This window comes from Condylostylus longicornis, unplaced genomic scaffold (assembly GCF_029603195.1).
Source record: "Condylostylus longicornis isolate FDR11 unplaced genomic scaffold, ASM2960319v2 ptg000125l, whole genome shotgun sequence".
NCBI classification, from domain to species: domain Eukaryota; kingdom Metazoa; phylum Arthropoda; class Insecta; order Diptera; family Dolichopodidae; genus Condylostylus; species Condylostylus longicornis.
Genome location: NW_026578093.1, coordinates 153,385 through 176,454, shown reverse-complemented (window position 1 = coordinate 176,454; position 23,070 = coordinate 153,385). Strand labels below are relative to the sequence as shown.

The 23,070-nt window shown below is 34.2% G+C and overlaps 1 protein-coding gene across 1 annotated transcript; it reads right to left on the bottom strand.

Annotated features, from left to right (window-relative positions):
* Window positions 1-21,642: 21,642 nt before the first annotated feature.
* On the bottom strand, window positions 21,643-22,752 carry LOC129614878 (craniofacial development protein 2-like). The gene has a single exon (XM_055529830.1). It carries the CDS (start codon window positions 22,750-22,752, stop codon window positions 21,643-21,645), a length of 1,110 nt encoding a protein of 369 aa, XP_055385805.1.
* Window positions 22,753-23,070: the final 318 nt, after the last annotated feature.

Genomic DNA, 23,070 nt, shown 5'->3' with positions numbered 1-23,070 from the left:
TTGCGAACTGTTTTTCTATATTAATTAGGCGTTCAATGCTCTTTCTTTACTGTCGTTATTAAGCAGCGCTACCTTTTCTGAAGGGGATATATCTCCCTTCGTTATTACGTTGAATAGTTGCTTCATAAAATGCTTCACATTCTTCATCTTTTTTCACTATTTCATTCTTCGGAATTTCTTTGGCAGCACAGAATTGTTTGACTTGTGCATCAATGTCATCCAATGTAATATGACATACCAATCTGTTTTTAAGGGTTTTCATTGCTCCAGGACCCGTTACAATCCGTTTAAAGACTGTTTGCTGAGCTATTGGATGGTATGATTGTCCTTTTATTATTCCACTAAGCAATATCTCCAATGACATCTGACCCTAATATAGGATCAACTTTTGCTGGTTTTTCAAATTCAGGATCGGCTAACTCTATGTTCTTATGGTGGTCCTATTTGTCTTTATGTACTTGTTCTTGTGGCAGGATTTTTGTCGGGTTTTCTAGAACGTAAGCCGTGGTGGTAACCAAAAATTCAACACATTGCTTTGATGTAATTGTTATGCTCACACTATTTTTTACAGAGCTTATTTCTTTTGCTTATTTCTTTATTCTTTTTTCTTTTTATTATGGCATCAATTTTTGTTCTTTTGAGTTGTAATTGTTTTGCAACTTCCTTTTTTATAAACGATGACTGCGACCCTGGGTCTATTAGGGCTCGCAATCGTGTATTTTTAACGTATATTTTGAAATGAACTTGTTTCTCACATGATTGCTGCTGAGACAGTTTGAGCATAAGTTATGTCTTCTTACTGCTTCCCATTTTTGAGTAATACTCATGTTTTTGAATTTTTGACATGAGTTCATTTCGTTTTGACATGAGGACATTCTTTTGCGATCATTACGCTGTGATACATTTGGTTGCTTTGCTTTTTGTTCATGTTTTGGTTTTGTTGCTGGGCCCCCAAAGTTTCCAACGCCTGAAACCTTATTTCCAGGATCTGTAACACAGCTGCCAATTCTAGGATTTTCTTGGGTTTTGGTTGTTGTTTGTAGAGCCTTGAAGTTTCCTTATGAATTTTTTGTAAAATTAGATTAGGTTTTTTATAGCACAAAGGCATTCTTTTGTAGTGTCCTCCATATTTTTTAATCCAGCCGATGTTTCGTTATTTAAATGAAGTAGAGATAGCAGTTTATTCATGTATTTTGAGAACAGTATTCTTGTGTTGTTGTATTTGGCTGTTATTAATTCCCATGCAGTAACGTCATTTTCATTAGTTACTAGGAGATGTTTTATTAAGCTCATTTTTTCTGGTGACAGTAGACTTTTGAGGTAATGAAATTTTTGAACGTTATCCAATTGGCTATTTGAATTTATTAACGAATTGAATATGTCAAAAAAGCTAGTCCATGAGTCATACTGGTTGTTGGACATTGGTACGTACTAAATTTGCGGTAATTTTACTTGGTTTTCTTGTAGACTCAGCAGATTGAATTTGCTGCTGCGTATGCTCCCTTGCTCTTGTAACGATTTCCTGATGTTTTTCTTCAACTTTTTCGAAATGCTCATCGTTTAGGTATTCTAATTCTTGTTCATTTGCGGCATGGGAAATGATGTCATCATATGTTCTAATGATATCTTTTCAATATGTGGTCAATGTTTCAAGATATAGCACACACGCTGTGACAGAGTCCTTCTGTTGCATGCATTCGTCTACCTTACTGACAACTCGATAATGCATTTTTATTTTATTGTGCTGCTTTTTGTAACGCTGCTGTTGCTCTATGTCCATTAAATCATTAGAGTTTAACTCAGCTTCGTCATTAATTGTTCCCTTTTAATTCGCGGTCCGTTTTATTGTCTGCGTCAACTTGTTTTTCAACTTTGGAGCCTCTGGGTTGGCTTGCGCTTTGAGCTGGTACCGTACTTGTGAATCGGTCTTGTAGATTCTCCTTGAGTTGCTTCACCTTGTTGTAGTATTCAGTTTTGAAATATGCGTGATCAGTGTTCGCACTCAAAAACTCTTATTATCATGTCGTTGAAATTAAATTGTTTCCATAGTTTATTGAGTTTATCTAGCTTAGCGGTTAGATATTCTGCTATCCTTCTTGAAGCTGGATCTTTCTTAAAGTTAATCAGTAACCTCTCTATGTCTTCTCCTAACTCCTTTTGTTTGGCAGCAGTTTCATCCAGATTTAGATTTTGTGACTTTTTTTTGTATTTTTTGGTTGACCACCCAAAATGTTAGATAATTTAATTGAAAAACTTCTTTTTGTTTTGCCTGAAGTTAATTAATTTGTTTATTAAAAATCTGACCTATTTACCTAGAAAAATTATACTACTTAAAAATAATTATTTCCCACAGACTAGTAAGCAATTTTATGCATTTATAAAATTCATAATTTTGTTATGAATTTTAACGTGTTAATTTAACGTGCGTATCAAATAGGTTTCAAATTTATTTAAAATAAAATTAACAAACAAAATATACTCGTATGTAATGTGACTCCTATTAAATATTGTGAGAAAGTTATGTATGAGAAAATATTTACATTAACTAAATATAATGTTTGCAAATACATGTACGTTAATATTAAATTTGACAAATTAGTAATTTTACCAATTTTGTTAATTTAAATAATGGGAAAATAACAATAAGAAATTTAGAATTCAGAATAATAGTTGTTACACAACATGTATAAAACATGAAATTGTTAGCACAAGCCAAATGCTTATTTATTTAAAAATTTGAAATTGTCATGTTTTTATTTTAGCAAAGTATTAACTATGTTTTATATCTTGATGATAAATTAATATTTAGTACTTTCTTTCAAGAAGGCTATAACAAAAATTTCAAAAATTTCAGAGAGATCTTTAGTCTAAAAATTCAAACTGGTAAATGTTTATTTTTTTTCCAAGGAATATTATCTTCTCACAGATAAAGGTATTAAACCCAATCCTAACAAAATTGAAATTATTCAAAATCTTAAGTTACCTAATACTCGTAAATAAATAAAAAGTTTTCTAGGCATTACAGAAAACTATCGTAAATTTATAAGTGGATATTGCTCATCTCTTAACTTAATGCTTAAAAAAGAATAATAAAATCGATATTGATTTTCCGAAGTATTTTGCTGTCTTCGAAAGCTTACAAACTTATTACAAACTATCTGATATTAGGACATCTAAATTTAATCAAAAGTTTACTATTGATGCAAGCGATTTTGCTGTTGGAACTGTTTGCAAGTAGAACAATGAACCATCATGAAATACAAATTACTGCTAACGATTGTCTGGGCTATGAAATATTTTAGGTCTTACATTTATGATGCTAAATTTATAATAAAAACAGACCATAGGCCTTTGTTTTGTGAAACTCATTAAAAGAACTTGGCTATAAATATGACCGATGGAGAATAAAATTAAACGAATCAAAGTATGATATAGAATACGTGAAGGGCAAAGATAATTGCCGATTTTCTAAGTAGAATTAATTCTGAAAGTAATAAAATTAATATATTGCAACCTAATGATGGGTTAGGAATTGAAACCGATATGGCGTCGAAGATTTGGCCGAACTCATTCCGATTACAGAAACTATCATGAATTAATGTTAATTCTTTAAAATAAAAATTATTTGTGCGGCTAGTTTGTATGATTAAGATATAGAGTAGAAGCGAAAACAAAAGCTGACATTCCAATATCCGCATTGAACTAGTCTGCAGGAAAAATGATTTATTCACGAACTAAATTCTAGTATCAAAATTTTAAAGCTACAAATTATGTTGAATAAGGTAATCATAGCAATAACGACAATAAGCCACACTTTATATAAATGAGAAGAAAGTGGGTAACTGCCATATTTTTGTATAATATAATTTCCGAGTGAGAAGAATTATTTCGTATGGCGTATCTTACTTTTTTTTTTAAAATATATACAAAATTTATTCATTTTGTTCTTAAAGGTGAAACGTTCAGTCGATAATTTTAGAAAAAACGCAGAAGTACAAGTGCAAAAATCTTATTAGAAAACTGAAACACCCATTAGAAATACAGACAATTCTGAATTGAAAGTAAATAATGAGTGAGATGAAAAAGCGAGACACACAATTTGGTTGTTACTTTTTTTACAAACCAACACACTCCGATGATGTAACCATTGTTCTAATACTTTACACGAGCTGGTTTGCCAAACAGAAAATGCAAAATTAACTAAAAAAAGATCTGATTTTTATATAACTCCAACATTGCCCAATACTTATCCACTATTCGTTCTAGTTCTTCAACCCTAGTTGAGGTTAACTAGGATTAACTAGTATTAGTTAACGTCCAATTTGAAGAAGTAAAATATTTAATTTTAAAAATTTTCAAAAACATTAAATTATGTCTGATTACTATAAAGTTTATAGTTTTTGAACATAAATTCATAAAAACTAAAAGTGGCTGGATTTTACAAATTTTTGTTAGGTGTGCCACATTTCCAAATTTTGATTATTTTTTTCGCTATAATAATAGCACAACACTTAATTAAATAGGAGTACTTTTAAATCTAATGAATCTTAGCTTTACAGAGTTTCGCATACCTGCTTTATTGTGGAAAATATTTCGATGGAGTTATATTATCTATTAGTCCTGATTGTAAAAAAAATTCTTTTTTTTTTACAATCTGTAAATCAACCTATCTTAAAATAAAACTCTCAAGTCGAAAAACTTCTCAATTTCAAATTATTTTTCAATATAGCACGAAAACGGCTGTTCATCCCCAACAACTCTGTGGTGAATTCCTCGAGTATGATGGAAGAAACAGCTTCGCTTAAAAACATCTTTCACAGCAGGGTGGCGAGCCAAGCCCCACGGTGGAAGAAGGCAGACCACAGAAAGGCAGTGTCTGCACAAATTGAGCCCCAGAACAGAACAGAATAATGAATCCTAAAACAGAATAATGCAAAGAAGCGAAAAATAGTTAAAAAATCTGATGTGGTCAGCACATAACCGACCGCATTGTGTATTGTCTAGTTAAATGAAAGTGTTACAGGATATTATAAAAATGTCTGTTAAATACTTCTTTCCAATTTTTTAGGACATTAGTAAGCTTATAGTTAGCATACCTAGAAAAATGTAAATTTGGCTCTTAGTAGAGTTTCGCTTTGTGCTACCCGAATTCCCTGAAATACTCGCCAGTTAGTTTCGGTAACAACCACACCTCAAATATCAAATTTCAAGAAATTCCATCAATTCGTTCCGTAGATATGGTGAAAAATGTAAAATCGGCCCGCAGATCAGTTTCCGAGCCCTGACCTTTCCAAAAAATTTACATCTTCATTGTTTCAATACGAGGAATTCAAATATTAAATTTCAATGAAATCTTTATTTTTCTTTATATGTTGTGGTCTTAGTAATTTATTTTTATTTTATTTATTTATTTATTATTTAATTTCAGACAATTCATATAAAATTGTGTATAAGAAATTAAAACTAAAATTAATCTTACAAACTAATTTTTTTTTATAAAAAATCCAAATTGGTTTTTTATTTTCTAAAATTTTTATATATCTTCTTAATTTAGTTTTGAATTCATTTACTCCTTTACAATTCTTGATATCATCCGGTAATGTATTAAATATCTTTATTGCACTGCATTTTAGGCCTTTCAACTTCATCGATGTACATGCTTTCGGTACCATGAGATGCCTTCTCTGCCTAGTATTATAATTATGTACCGTATCTCTTGTTGGAATCAATAACGATGTTTTCATTTTTTTGTTTGTTATTTTGAAAACATATTTGCACTTCTCGAAATATATAAGCTGGTTTATATCTAATTCATTTGTTTTTATGTACAGTTCCTTAGTGACCATTCTTGGATTCAAATTATATAATGTTTTTAAACTTCTGTTCATGACTACACCCATTTGATTAATATGAAATTTAGTACAAATACTCCAGTTGCATCGGTCAATTATTTCTCTTAACATTATATAAAATTAGTACAAATCGGTCAATTATTTCTCTTTATATACACAAAAATGTATATTTGGCCCGTAGTAAACGTCCAGTTGCTGATGCCTGATCTGTTCCAAAAGTTATGAATTTTCGCGGACGGTCGAGCAAAGCTCAAATATGTACCTTCAAGTAAATCGGTAGAATATTTTCTTCAATATGGTGAAAAATGTAAAATCAGCCCGCAAATCAGTTTTCAAGCCCTGATCTTTCCAAAAAATTTATATGTTCATTGTTTTAATACGAGGAATTCATATATTAAATTTCAATGAAATAGGTTGATTATTTCTCTTTATATACACAAAAATGCATATTTGGCTCGTAGTAAACGTCTAGTTGCCGGTGCCTGATTTCTTCCAAAACACAGGAATTTTCGCGGACGGTCGAGCTGAGCTTATATATAAAATTTCAAGTAAATCGGTTGAATATTTTCTTCAAAATGTTGAAAAATGTAAAACAGGCCCGCTAAAAAGTACAGTACCCGAGGCCTGATATTTACCAAAAGTTGATTAATCCGTGCCATGGTGGAAATAAACTTACATATAAAATTTCATCAAAATTTCACACTTCCCTACTATGGAGAAACATTCCCACCGAAAACTCGATATGCAAAATTTGTTGCCATCACCTACCTATTGTTTGCACAATACGGTCGGTAAAAATATAATGAAACCAGCCTTAAAATGAAGGCTGAAAATCCAAAAAAGCACAAGCCTCCTCCCGTTATATTGAGTAACATTAAAAACTACTCCCACATAGTTAAGATATTAAAAGAAGAAAGAATAAACGTTAGGGTTAATATGTTGAATAATGACCAATTAAAAATAAATGTGGAAAATGAAAATTAACACAGATTACTAACAAAAGCTATAAATAAGGCTAGACTGGAGTGGCACACGTATGGGACTAAACTGACGAGGCCAGTTAAAGTTATGACTAGAAATCTACATACATCGTGTGAGCCAGAGGATATAAAAAGGGAGCTTATTATCAAAGGCTTTAAATGTCTAGATTTTGTAAATAAAATCAAAAGGAAGAAAGAAAATGGAAAATATCTTTCAGTAAAGCTTCCGCTCTTTATGTTATTTTTTGACCATTCGGAAGAGATAACCAAGATCTATAAAATGGAATACTTAAAGCACATGAGAGTAAAAATTGAAGCTCTTAGAAGCAGCAAATCCATTCCGCAATGCAAGAGATGCCAGAGATTTGGACACACACAAAAGTTTTGCCAAAGAGAGGCTAGATGTGTAAAATGTGCTGGTAATCATACGACAGCAGAGTGCAACAAGAAGGATAATTTTCTCAAACTGCAATGAGGCACACCCTGCTGGCTATCGAGGTTGTTTGGTTGCAAAAGATTTGCCAAAAAGAAGATTGAAAAAGAATAAAACCAAACAAAACCAAGGTAAATTTAATGAACAAAGAACTCTAAAAATAGACTAAAATAACACACCTAGCAGGGTGTTAAAGGGAGTGTCGTATTCACAAGCGCTTCAAAGCAAAACCCCACAAAACAGGAAAATTAAGGAACCTGAGAATAAAACCCCACAAATAAAAAGAACTGACGCAGACATTATGCAAATGATGAATAGTATGTTGATTAGAATTGACGAGATCTCTAAAAGATTAATAAAAATAGAAAATTCATGCACTGAGGTGTATACGGGGACACCAAAGAAATTAAGAAAAGATGTACGTAAATGAGGTACGTATAGTAACTTGGAATGCTAATGGTGTTCTTTATAAGAAACAAGAATTGGAGGAATTGGAATTCAAAACGAGAAATATAGATATTTTTTTGCTGTCGGAGGTTCATTTGACATATTATACGAGCCTTAAAATAAAAGGCTATGATTGCTATAAAGCGATACATCCCAGAAATCAGCCAAGAGGAAGTAGTGCAACACTAATAAAAGAAAGTATAGAAAGTATAATGAAGAATTCAAGATAGAAACAGCTGAAATTCAGCTTATTTTGATAAAAGTTAAATCGACTAAACAGGACTTTAGTGTTGGTGCTGTATATTTTGCACCACATTGCAGCATTAAGAAAAATACTTTTAAAGATCTCCTGTACAAGCATGGACACAGATATCTAATAGGAGGTGACTATAATGCCAAACATACAGATTGGGGTTCTAGAATCATCTCAACTAGAGGAAGAGAGCTAAGAAAAGCTATTCAAGAGCTAGGTTGTTGCTATCACTCCACTGGCACTCCTACTTATTGGCCTATTGACACTAACAAGATTCCTGATGTTATTAACTTTTTTATAACCAAAAAAATATCAGAAAACTTTCTACGCCTTGAAGATAACTATGATTTTAATTCGGATCACTCTGCTGTCTTATTAAAACTAAGCGAAAAAGTAACTAAAACGTTATTTAGGCCCAGTTTAACAAATAGCACTACAGATTGGATGAGGTTTAAATACGAAATAATGAACAATATTGACGTAAATATTAATATACAATCAAGAGAGCAATTAGATGTGGAGTTAGAAGGATTTATTAAAATCATTCAAAGAGCTGCATGGAACAATACAAAAATGTCAAAGAACAAACCGACAGCAAATAGCTATCCTCGAGAAATAACTGATTTAGTAGGTGAAAAGAGAAGGGCCAGACGTAGATGGCAACTTTCGCCTCACCCTGATGATAAAACTGTTTTAAACAGATTTTCCCAAGTGCTTAAAAGAAAAATCCAAGAATTTGAATCGGCGACATACGAAAATTATATAAAGAACTTGTCAGCTACGAAGGAAACTAATTATTCCTTATGGAAGACGGCGAAGAGCAAAAGGAGACCGATTAGTCACGCTCCGCCACTGATGAAAGCAAATGGCAGTTGGGCGAGGAGCAATATAGAGAAGGCCGAATTGTTTGCTGATCACTTGGAAAGCATATTCACGCCAAACGGAATAACTTCAGATGTAGGTTTGATAGAATCTATCGCAAATGAAGCAGACAGCATAGCTCCACTTACTCAATTAGAAATTGCGGAAGAGATAAGATCCCTGAAGTTGAAAAAATCGCCAGGTTTTGATCTTATTAGTGCGGAAGTACTGAGAGAGCTACCAGACGAGGCATTGGAACATTTGGCGAAAATTATGAATGCAGCTATGGATTTAAAGTATGTTCCTTAATTCGCGGAGGTAATTATGGTGCCCAAACCCGGGAAATCCTTGAAGAAAACAAAGTTTTACAGGCCCATTTCACTGTTAGCAATGATGTCTAAGCTTTTTGAAAAGCAGCTATTAAGGAGATTGAAGCCAATAATAGAAAATAGGGGCCCAATACCGAACCATCAATTTGGTTTTAGAAGAAACGATTCTACAATAGACCAGACTCAAACAATAACTTGGAAAATAAGGAAATCTGCTCTTTCATATTTCTAGACGTAGCACAGGCATTCGACAAGGTGTTGCACAGGGGCCTTATACTTAAGTTAGGGCAAATGTTACCATTGTCATTTGCAGAAATTTTCAAATCTTACTTAGCCGGTAGATTATTTAGAGTTAAACAGGATGCTGAATACTCCACGCTAAGAGAAATAAAGGCAGGTGTGCCTCAAGGCAGTATATTGGGCCCAACGTTGCACCTTCCAGAATAAAGTTCTACGGGGCATGGTAAATGCGCCATGGTATATACGTAACAGGGATATCCACAGGGACTTAATAATTACTTTGGTTGTGGATGAAATTAGGAGTTGTGCTACAAAGCATAGGGCTCTTCTAGAACAGCATGTAAATATGGAAGCAGCTCGGCTGCCAGATAATGGCGTTATGACAGAAAGACTTAAACGAACCAGACCATTCGATTTAACACGAAATATGAATTTCCTTATGGAAGGTATATAATTCCTGCACGGAAAAACCAAGTTAGCGCGGAGGTAATAGTTGGTCTGTAGGACCAGGTTTATCCGTTCAGAGTTTTGGTGATTTCGTCGTCGGATGAAAAAGGCAGATAGAGCCGTCCTTCTTCGTCTTTCAACATTTTTTCATCTAGTAGAAAAAAAAAGGAAATTTTCTCCAACGCAGCAGTGAAGCCGTCCGCATTGCCTCCTCGGTGACTTAATCCTATGCCACTAGCCTATCTGCTCGTCGTCGCATGAATCCTGCTTTTTTCCACGAAAAATTTCCAACAACGTCCTAGCCATATATTGGAAATCCCTTTGCAAAAATACAGGATATTTCAGTTATCATCAAGAGATTTAAAAGGTGTGAAATAAAACATAGTGTTCAAGTGATTTCGAAGAACCTCAGAAGAATCACCTCCAACGCTTGCTTTCCGTTCTCTGTTATGGAGTTACCAGGGCGTTCCATCAGACTCCACCCGCTAGCATACTTTTTGGAAAGCACCCTATGAAGACGTGCACTGGTGGAGAGTTCATCTATGCTCTTGCAGAACACCCCTAGGAGCTTCTGTTTTGCTTTCCTTATTACCCTTTAGTATTTCAAGCGTCAGCTTTTACACTCCTCCCACGATCACAACGACTGGCTTTATTGAAGAGCTTTTTGGTCCTTGAGAGCTTTCTAAGCCTTAAAGGCTCCTCAATCCACCACAGGCGCTGCCTTTTGCTCCGCCTCACCTTGGCGGAGATAGACGCCGTCGAAACTTTGGTAGCCAGCTTGATATCCACCACCGTTCTGACAGAAGCAAGAATGAAATTAATCAGGGCCATCCATGAGCAGCGTTTGGAATTGACTCCAATCTGTGGATAGAGGTACCCGATCAAACCCAATCTGCCTATGGTCAGACATGGATATCTCGTTCGAGACATGCTATCCACCAAAGCTATTACTGGTGAACTCAGTGCAGTGTATGATGTAAAGAACCACTTCTCGACCTGATATGAATGTCGACCTATTGCCCTCATTCATAATCATTAATTTATTATTGTATATAAATTCAAGTAGACACTTACCTCTTTTACTTATATCACTGCTCCCCAGACGGTGTGGTGCTAGAAGACAATGTTATCACTTGCTAGAAGTTTCTCCTACCGCAGAAGTCCATTAGATTCTTCAATTGTTCGTCTGGAGGGTATGATGAGCATACAACAAACTCTGTACTTGTGAAACATCACCTTCACCAACGCAGCTACTTTATCCTTGGAGCAGTGACCTGGAATGGGAAGATATGTTAGTCTCTTACTCAAAAAGATACAGACTCTAGGCCTATCCTCAGTTGTATTATCATACAATACCTCACCCTTTACCTAATCCTTTACTTTGTAAGGCTCTTTAATAAGGGCGATGTCGAGGTGATCCTTTACAAATCTATGAGACAGAACCTCCGTAGATGTCCCGGCATGCTGTAGATTTATTTGGATACATCTGACAGCCATATAATTTTTTGCGGCTCTTGTCTATGGGTTTTGGTTCTTTACACAAAGGCTGTAAATTGGTCCCTTCCCCTTTTGGGAAGGGACCACTTTTAGCTTACGCGCCGTTAAATATTTCCTTCTCCGCCCCGTTCTCCCTTTTTGTCGTTACGATTCTGGCACGTTATGGTTATTTGGGAGAAATTAAGAACAAAAGACAGAACTCCGCTCCTGTCCTTCCAAACCGGGATCGTTTAGGAGGAAGGTGATCGAGCACCATCCATTCTTTTCCTTATCCATATGGAACACCTTTCAAGTACTCATTTTCAGGCTGGCGTTTTGTTTCCCTATCGTAGCGATAAAGTTCTCCCTGAAGAGACCGACGGCATAGCTATGTTACACCCGCACCAACGTTTAATCTTGCTGCAGACACTGGTAAACCAATTCCTGGTGTCACGTCTGTTGCATGTGGAATCTATCTGCCCCTTTACGACGACGCAGAAAACTCGGGATGCGAGTCGTCATCCTTGCCCATTTCGCCCACGATAGCTACTTTCATTTTTCCCAACGTCAGATAACTTTCATTAGGGTGCAAATCATTAGCAATAGCTACTTTGATCTGCACCACCGGATCCCGGGAAGAGGTCTTTTTTTGGGCTTTGTTAAGAAATCTTTCAAGGGATCTCTTTCTCAGCATAACTCTCCACCGACCTCTTGGTAATTTCTTTGAAGATTCTGCGTCACAAGCGTTACTTTCTGATATTTCCCTCTTCTAGAGATGCGATTTTGAATCGAAATCTACAATGTACAATACTGTACCACACGAACAATTTTTTTTCAAAGCTGTTATTTTTTGGCAGCTGAAATATAAATCACATTACCGCCAAAAAATTATTTAGTGGATGTGACCAAAAAAAAATTATCTATCGAGGAAACCCTATTTCAGTATAAAAATTCGAAATTTGAAATAATTTTATAGAGGGAAAAGCATTAGCTGTTTTAAATCAACTCTTGATGCGAAGTAGTTTGATTCGATCCAAGCCGTTAGTTTCCGTTTGCATGCCACTTCCACAACTCTCAAAATATTTCATTTTTATTAAGAAACAGATGGTAATAAGAGCTGTGTAGGCAAGAGAGAAACAGAATATTGTAAACAAACGAGTGTATCAAAAATAGCGAAACCAAAAATGTAATAAAACATTACATTTTTGGTTTTGCAAATTAATGTCGTAACTTGAATTGTTGTTTGAGAAGGAAGAAAAATGTATGGAGACAAAAAGTGAGTCAAAGAAACAACAAAATATAATAACGTAACCAAAAAAACTCAATTTGTAACAAAAATAAATAAAATAAAATCTGATTAAGTTGATTTGTATATCACTTCAATTTGTATTTTTAAACACTGACTAGTGTTTTTAACTAGAAAGACTTCATTAACTAAACTAACGTATAAGTTAATAACTTCTGATATTTATTTTTAAAAAAAATAAAATAATTTTACGTTTAGCCTTTTTATATTTTCTTTTATTCTTATTTTATTAACAATAATTAGTACCGCTTCAACCAATTGTTACAATAATAATGATGAATAGTTTTAAAATATCAGAAATTAATATAGGTTTAGGAAAACTTCACCTGAATAAAAAAAACTCGATTTGTAAAACTTCATTTCAGCATTTTCAATACGCGCAACCAAAAATACATTTTCAAAAGTTACGAAATCTGTAAAATAGCATTTTTCAATATCTTATTTTTGCGGGTGTTAATTTGCGTAACCAAAAGTTCATAACCCAAAAGTTGCGAATTCTGCAGAATAGCATTTTTCAATATTTTATTTTTACGCGTGTTAATTTGCGTAACCAAAAGTTCATAACCCAAAAGTTGCGAATTCTGCAGAATAGCATTTTTCAATATTTTATTTTTACGCGTGTTAACTCTTCCACCCTTAAAAATCGAGTGTCCTCACTCGATCGGTGTTACGAGAACGATGCGCTGAAGAGATTTCTTTTGGAAAGTAGAGATTTTTGATTTGTGATGCACCATTTCTCGGCACTGCTTTTGGTGTCGTTTTGGATGCGGTTACATTTGCTTCGGATGCGTTTTCCTTTGAAGCGACGTTTTTCAATGCGACTTCTACCTTAGGTTTTATGTCGACGATCTTTAGCTGTCTTCTTCTTCTTATGGTGATAATTATCGACGCTGCGAATATTGGTATGACAATGGTGACTGGCCCGACACTGATAGAATGTAAAATTCGACTGGTAAGTAATTCACCTTTCAGGAACTCAATTTCTTGGGTGTTGTTGATGTTAACATCTCTTAGTGATTCTAAAGATAAATGTTCATGCACTTCTTGTCTGATCATTTGGGGTTGAAGGATAGCCGGTAATATTTTGCTGGTTGATAATTCTTTTGTGAAAAATGGTTCTCCGGTGATTGTGACTGTAGAATTTTGAATAGTCAAGAGGTAAGTACCATTGATGTATTTTTCTTCGTTGTCTATTAAGATTATTCCTTTATACTGGTTAAGGAGGATGATACTATCTTCTACTGCTTCTACACTAGGGATGTGATTATTATTGGTGACATTACAGGTGGCCGTTTCTTCTCTTAGTAGTGGCGACACGCAGGTGGAGTTTCCTAAACTTTTAATGTTATTTTTATTACATATTGTTATGTGACTTAAGTTCTTACAATTTTTTACAATTTTAAATGAATTATTTCTACTATAGAGTAGTTGGTTGAAGTCAAGTTTTATTACATTATTACCATTTTTCATTGGTTTTATTACTAATTTATCATATAAATCATTTTTTGTTATTGGTATTTCTATAAGGAAAAGCAAACAAGTTTCATTGGATATTACTTTTACAGTAGCTATATTGAGGGCTTCCTCTGCATTAGTATAAGGGAAGTTTTCATAATTTAATAAATCTAAAATATTTTTTAATTCTGCTTTAGACAATTACATAGAATTTACTATTCCCGCTTTTGCCCAATGGATTGAATAAATTATATTGGTTATTTCTTGTTTTAAAAATCTGAGCTTATATTGGATTCGCATAGCACAGTTGTTATCGAATCCATACCCCGAATTTATATTCTCAAGAATTTGTTTCGTAATTTGTGTTATTTGATTACTGAAAATTTTGTTCACAACAATCTGTTTATTATTATTTTCCACAATATCATTAATTTTATTGCCAACAATACTGAAATCTTCGTGGTCTGGAGACCCGCTTATCCACTTCCAGATGGTACCTATCGCTTCAATTGTCCTTTTCTATCTATTTGGTTTCAGTTCATCTAATAAATCCTGTATTTGTGTTGCTTAGAGCTGCAGGTAAGGATGTAGTGGGTGGCTTCTAGTGCTGTCTTCATTCAATACAGTTTGGATTTCCTTTAGGGCATCACTCAGAATCTTCAAATTGTTAACATGAATAAATCTAAAGATTCCTTCCTGGATTTTTGCTTTCCCAACGTTAATTGTTACAAGCTTTTGTCCCGTGTAATCTAAAATTTGGACGTCTCCTATTGCCAATTGTATGAATAAGCTAAAAAGTAACAAATTTGCTTAAGAAAAAGGGAAAAGGTAGTACTAAATCTTATGCGAGTTTAAAATTAAAAATAAGAAGTATGGTAAAATCAAGAGTAAGTATTAAAAAATAAAAATTATGATTTTATATTAGATTTATGCACTATCCTTCCTGCCTCTGTGATAACGAATGAGGAATGGCTTTCTTTTACTTTTGCTTTTTTGTACCTATGCGTCAATTTCGTACCTAGTCTCTTGTTATGTCTAACAAAAATTACTTGTCCTTTTTCGTATTGTCGAAAAGGGTTTATGTGCTTGTTATGGTATTCCAAGTCTTTATGTTGTTTATCCTTTAATTTTTTAATATTACTAAGCCTGCTTTCTTTGAATTTTTCAGTTGTCATATTTGGGGTAATTTCCCAAAGATCATGGATCATCATGGATTTTATGACAGCTGAATTAAGTGACTTTTCATTGTCAATTACGACAAATTCCGGTTTTCCGTAAAAGAATAGAATATCTCTGAGGGCCTTTTCCACTTGTTTGATTGATTTGCCCCTTATCTTTCTTGTTTGTGCGTATTTACTGAATTTGTCTATGGCGGTGCAGATTTGAGTCTGTCGAAAATATGTCTATATGGATTATTTGGCCAGCGTAGCTGGGAACTGGGATTGGATTAATTTTGAGATTTGTGGGATGCCTATCGTATTTGCTCTCTTTGCATATTGTGCATTCGCCTACTACATTTGATATTTTCCTTGCCATACCCGGGAAATAATAGTTTTCGATAATTTGTGCCTGATTTTCTTTTGAGTTTCTATGCGCCCTTTTATGTGTATTAAGGATTATTTCTTTTTGTTCACATTCGTCAGTTATGTCCCTTATTATTTTGTTAGAAAATTTAATTTTATAGTTCTTAAAATGATCGAAATAAATTCCTTGAATCTGACACATGATATCTTTTTCTGTCATAATTCCGTTTACTACACTCGGATTTAACAGATCACGTAAAATTTCTATTAAATGTTTTTGAGAGTATTCTTCCCTACTAATTGTGTGTCTGTTATAGTTTGAGAAGATAGTTTCCTTTTTGCAATGCTCGTCTTTCCCTATTCTTAAGATAATCTGGTTTTTTAATGCATTGAGGGGGGCGTTAACCAGAGGGATATTACTGTGGCAAGAGCTATTTTGTGCTACAGTCAGTGTGTTTGAGAAAGAGTTTGGGACAAGTCGAGATAAAGTGTCTGCAACTACGTTGCTAGTACCTGGTTTATATTTAAGTTCATAATTATACTCTTCAATTATGGCCTTCCATCTCTTCATCTTACTGTTGCTATTTTTATTACTTAAGGCGTATGTAAAAGGTTGATGGTCGGTAAAAATGATAACGCGTCTTGATCCGTAAAGGAAATTTCGTAGTGAAGTTAATGCCCATACGATAGCTAATAACTCTTTCTCGTTAGTCGCGTAATTTTCTTCTGCCTTTGTTAAAGTTCTTGAAAGAGCTCCGATTGCAAAATTCGATGCATCGGTTGTTAGCTCAAAGTTCTTATGAAAATCAGGATGAATAAGAAGAACCTCTTTTGATATTAGGGAATCCTTTAGTGTGTTAAAAGCTCCTATAGCATCCGCATCCAAACTTATATTGGTCCTTTTAGATTGGTTCTTTGAAACACGTCCTCCTTCCCCCCTGAGAAGGGGTGTCAAGGGTTTAGCAATTTTAGCATAGTCACATATAAATCGCCTGTAGCACATTCCCAAAAGCACCCTGATCTCAGGTCTTTTAGTGTTTTTGGAATGGGTAGGTCGCAAATGGCCTGAACCTTTTTCGGGTTAGTTTTAATTCCCTTCGGGCTTACCAGAAACCCTAAAAATTCAATTTCATGTTTGAGAAATTCGCTCTTGTCGAGCTGAATTTTCATATTGGCAAGTTCCAAAGTATGGAAAATTTTTTCTAAATTTTTAAAATGTTCATTTTCTGTTTTCCCGAATATTATTATGTCATCGATGTAAACGTATCTGACCATTGGTGCAGTGGTTATGGCACCGGTCCTTTAACCGAAGGGTCTCGGATTCAAACTTCGGTCAGGTCACTATAAAAATTATATTCAACATTATTATAACTTAATATACAATACTAATAAGAATATTGTACAAGTAATTTTCAAATATTCCTAACATCGGAAACTAAGAAAAATAAACAGTAAATATTAATAACCTCAAATAATTAATATATAAATAAAAACTACGGCAGGCTAGTCACCTACCTAGTTAAACCCTATGACGCTATGAAACTAGTGCATGAGAAATCATGCACTAGCCCTATGCTCCTTCTAGGAGTGAACAAAGGAAAAAAAAAAAAAAATCGATGTAAACGTAGCATCGCACCCCAATATGGTCTCGCAAAATGTCGTCTAGGGCCCTTTGAAATATGGAAGGGGCATTTTCAGTCCAAACGGAAGACACGTGAACTCCTTTCCGTTATTGACTGAAAAAGCCGTTTTTTCTATATCTTTTTCCCTCAACAAAATTTTGTGGAAACCACTTTTCAGATCGACTATAGAAAAGTATTCATTTTGACCAAGATTTGCCAATTTCTGGTTAATTTCTGGTATTGGATATTTATCAGGAATTGTTATCTTATTAATCTTTCTGTAATCTATAACCATTCTGAACTTTTTTTCTCCGGACGCATCTTCCTTCTTTGGTACTATCCATACAGGAGAATTGTATGGTGACCTAAAAAGTCGGATAATACCATCGTTCAGAAGCTGCCTTATTTGTTTATCTATTTCTTGTTTCAGAGCCATTGGATAAGGACTTAGAAAAGACCGGTTCATCTGTGGTTGTTCGTATCTCAGCCTTTACTACCGTGGAATAGGTCAATCTTTCGTTTGGATTAGCGAAGAGTTTATGATGTTGTTTTATTAGTAAATTTAGTTTTTTTTTTCTGGTCTTCATTTTAGTGGGCGGTTCTTATTTCAATTTTATTAACTGTTTCTGTGACATATTGTTTTATGGGTATTATTAGACAATCGTTTAAAATTAATTTGTTTTCGTCTGTGTTAATTATGGCTCTTAATTCCTTTAAGGTATCGTTTCGTATAATACCTTCAAAAGAATTCAAGTTTGGTAAAAGAAAAAATTTTAATTTTGGAAAGTTATTTTTGAATAGATCTACTTCAGCATGGTGGGTGATTGTAACTTCACCACCAATAGAACTAGGTTGAAATTTTTGATTGTTTAGTTTTGGATTTCTTATGAATTTAGGATTAATGTAGTTTTTATTAGAACCTGTATCAATAATGAACCTTAATACCTCTCCGTTTCCCACTTTATGTTCTATGTATGGGATAAAAGAGCCCTCTCGAAGTGGTCTTCCGGCTGGAAGAACCACTTCTAATTTAAAAAAGGGTTTTCTGTGTTGGTTGAGCAAGTGGCACAAGTTGAACAAGTTATTTTGTTATTTTCTTCGTTCGGCTTTGACTTTATTTGAGTGTTGGTGTGGTTTATCTTTTGTAATTTGTTTCGTTGGAAGGACCGGTTGGTATTGTTTCTTTTATTTTGAAAGAACCCCTGGTTGGTGTTTCTGTTGTAATTGTAATTGTTTGAGAAGATCGAGCTTACTAGTTCTGACTTTGGTCGTCCGTTCGTGTGCGTGATCCCCAATTGAGGCCATTCTTTATTTTGGAAATTGCCTCCATTAAAGTGAGGTCTTGAATATGATTGCGGACGGTAATTACAATTGTTATTAAAAAATTTAGAATTGTTTCTTCTTTGACTGTTCTTTTGTGACTGTTCTTTTCTTCTTTGACTGTTCTTTTGTTCCCCCAGTCTTGTTTGACTCACACTCTCAAATTTTTGGCATAAGTGCAGAGCTTGAGGTAGATCTTTCGGTTCCCTCATAGCTAAGAAACGCGGAAGGTCTCCATTTAAGACCTTAATAAAAGCATTTAGTGCTTTTTCCTTATAACATAGGGTCATAGTTGACCGAGCATCCATAGTAAGATCCATGGCCGAAATTTTCTCCAAAATTAGGGATAAATGATGGTAGATTTCCTTCTAGAAATCCTCCACCGAAGATCTTCTTTGTGATTTTGTAGACATCTGCTCCTCCAGCGTGACGATGTCCCTTTTATCCGCATAGTTCAAGTGGAGACATTTCACTATGCTTTGCCAATTAAGTGGAGTATTGTATGACTCGAGGGCTACGTCTGCACTGCCCACGATCTTGTTTCGAATGGCGTTAATGATGCCGTAATATTTTGGTTTCCCTCGCAAATGCTGATAAATATTGAGAACACTGAATTGATGATATTGAGAACAAATAAATTCGATGTGCCTCCGTTCTCAAATATTCTCCTCGTCTCATACTGAACCATCTCTCTAATAGTTTCTCTGATGGCCTGAGATCTTTCATGTTCATGTAAAGAAGATGCGTGAATTGGACTAACATCATCCTCACCATCAACTTGGTAGGGTGGTATTTCAGGAGTAGAGATACCATGTGGGGATTTGCCAAAGTTTGTACAAGTTGCCATATTAAGGCGTCGAGAAATATTAATGAAGATAAATTAAATTTGGAAGCAAAATATCTTAGAGTTCCCTACAAAAATAGCAAATTGCGAATTGCAATTACAGTGAACGTTTGCCAATTAATTTTTGTTAAGAAAATATGAGTAGTTTATGTAAAAGAAAAGTAGTTTCAATTTTATTTAAAGAAGATCTTAATTACAATTGATTAAAGAGTGGTTGTTGCAGACAAAATTTCGATTATTGGTAATTTAAAATTGGTAAAACGGGCAAAATCGAGAATAGAGAAAAGGAAAAAAAATTAGTAGTTTTAAGCTGCTTGTTTGCTTTTAACCTTTTACAAGTGTATTTTTCTTCCTTTCTTTTTATTGTATTTTTTAATTGTCAAACAAGAAAAATTTTATTTAAAATTCTCAAAATGTATGGTTAGAAAAAATTTAAAAATTCTATTAAAATTATAAAATTATATAAAAAAAATCTATTTAAACTTATTATTGACTGTAATTATTATTAAAAAAATCTATTTTAAATTAAATATTCCAAATTTATTTAAAAATTGATTTATTTTCTTCTTCTTCTTCTTCTTCTTCTTGTTACAGGCCCATATGTCCTGTTTTATTTTTACATTGCCTCTGGTTGTTCTTGTGATTGTGAAGTCCAACATTGTTTCCACCTCTTAGGGGGCCGTCCTGGAAGCCGTGAGCCATGTGGGTAATTTTCGTATGCGATTTTTGCCATCCTATTTGTTAACATCCTGTTTAGGTGCTCTCTCCATTCTCTTTTTCTAATTCTTTCCCAGCGAACAATATCTTTCACATCACATATTTTTCTTATTTCCTCACTGCGAATGTGGTCTCTGAGTGTTTTTCCAGTGATTTGTCTCAGAGTTTTCATCTCGGTGGCTCGTAATTTTTGCTTGGTGTATGAAGTTTCTGCTCTGCCCTCAGTTCCGTATGTTGCAATGGGTCTTACGCATGTTTTATATATTTTAACTTTACTGTGCAGGTTGATATACTTGTTTTTCCAAACCACATCACGTAGGCACCCCGAGACTAAAGCAGCTTTTTCAGTTTGATGTTTTATTTCAGCATTTAAGTCTCTGCCTGCTGTAATTTCAGCGCCAAGATATTTAAAATGCATTACCTGCTCGATGGTGCTATTGTTTACTACGAGCTTGCATCTGATAGGGTTTTTACTTATGACCATAGATTTTGTTTTTTCGGTAGATATTTGCATGTTATATGTTTCTGCTGCATTTGTAAACCTATATAACAATCTCTGCAGGTCGTCCTCGTTTTCGGCGATTAATACGGCATCATCTGCGTAGCATAGTATTTTCAACTTGTAAACCCCCATTCTGTAGCCAATATCAAGCTCCTCTGTTTTTTCAATTATTTGGTCCATTATCAAGTTGAAAAGCGTAGGGCTTACACTATCTCCCTGCCGTATTCCATCTTGAGTAGGTAGTTCCTCCGTTAGTTTCTTGTTTAACCTTAACTTTGTTGTGTTGTTATAATTCAAGTCGTTTATAATATTCACAATTTGAGGATGTATTCCCTTGTCGCGCATTATATTTAGAGCATCATTTAACTTTACCTTATCGAAAGCTTTTGTCAGGTCTACGAAACACAAGAATGCCGGGGTGTTATACTCTATTGATTTTTCAATAATTTGTTTTAATATGAATATAGCGTCAGTTGTTGATCGATTTCGACGGAACCTTTGTTGTGCTTCGCTGATATTGGCTTTTGATACAATTTCTTGCGCAATAATTTTGGTGAAGAGCTTTAAAACTGCGCTCAGCAGACAAATTCCGCGATAATTTTTAGGATTGGCTTTATCTCCTTTTTTAAATATTGGAATAGTAATGCTGCTTTTCCAATCTGCTGGAACTTGACTACTGTTAATAATGATATTGAAAAATTTTGTTATTTCGCGTTTTACACCAAGCCCTCCATATTTTATTAGCTCAATTGAAATTTCGTCATGCCCAGGTGCTTTACGATTTTTTAGTTTATTTATGTTGAGCCCGACTATTTCTTCTTCTATTGTGTAACTATCTTCAGCTGTAAGGTTTTCAAAATTATGTGCTGCATCTGTGTTGTTGTAAAGATCGTTAAAATGACGAATCCATTCTTCTGTGCTTATTTTTGTTGTTTCGAAAAGTTCTACTATGGGTTTTTTACGATTTCGGAGCATGTTCCAGACTTTTTTCTGGGCTCCGTACATGTCATACTCCATATCTGCAGAGAATTTTGCCTAGTACTCTTCTTTTATTTTCTTTTCTCTCTGGTTAGTTCTGTTTCTTATTGCTATGTACGCTCGATATGTTTCCCTGGATCTCTCGCTCCTGTATTTTAGGTAGGCTTTTCTTTTTTCTGCACAAATTGTTTTCACTTCGATTGTGAACCATGGAGTTTTGTTATTTTTTGCATGGATATTAACTTTCCTGGTTCCAAGTGCCTCTTTCGCTGCATTGATAATATTTGCTGATAGTTTTTTCCAAGCTTGTTCACTATTATCGAATTCCGCTATCGAATTCGCAGCTATTTTATTATTCAATCGATTTTCATACAAGGTTTTCGTGCTATCGTTTATCAGTGACTCGATGTTGAACTTCTCTTTATATTCTGGCGGTTTTGATTTTTGCCAAGATATTTTTTCTGAGAATTTCATTAGCACTAGCCCATGATCAGACCCAATGTTTGGTGATGTTAATGTCCGAACGTCGAGTATTTGTGTTGGTATGCATTCTCGATTGGTAATTATAAAATCTATCATCGACTGTTGACCACGAGTGTTTGACCATGTATATTTGTGTTGCAATTTATGATTGAAGAATGTGTTGTTGATTCGTAGTAGATTTTGAGAGAAAAATTCTATTAGCTTTTCGCCATTTTCATTGATCACATTCTCATTGAATCGTTGTTTTATGCCGCTGATAACGTTATCACCGATTCTTGCGTTGAAATCGCCTAGTAATATCAACTTCTCATCCGCCCTTATGGAGTCAGCTAAGTTTTGCATTTTGCAATAGAAATCGTCGATCTCCTGTGCCGGTTTGTTTATATCGCGTGCATAGGTACTTATAAGGTGTAAAATTGATTTACCATAATTTAGGGTTACCATCAGCAGTCTATCATTTACGTATTTAACGTCACTGATGCTGTTCTCAAATTTTTTGTGAATTAGGATTCCAACGCCTGATTTTGCTCTGTCATTTTTATCTTTACCACTATACAGCAGAATGTAGTCGCCATAACTACCTGAACCTTTCCCTTTCTTTTTGGTTTCGGAAATCGCGCATATATCTATTTTATGCCGAGTGAGTTCGATAAGTATTTCATCACTTTTTGAATTCCAAGACATTATATTCCAGATTTATTTTAAAAACAATTTCTTTGCTTTTAATTATTTAAAAAGTAAATAATTTCTTTGCTTTTCAAATTTTTATTTTACAATTAGGTTTGGTTTGTTCTGTTTAAAATTTCCTAAAAAAAAATGAAAATTGTGTTTTTAATTTTATTACAGTAGAATATTTTATTTTGTTAGTTAAATCACCACCGTGCCTAAGGCAGCCTCACCTTAGGTATCGAAGAGTAGGCTTGAATCACGGTAGTTATGATATTTTTTTAATTATTAGTAGTTTTGTTAGTCTACAAATATTTGTTAATTAAAGTTAGTATA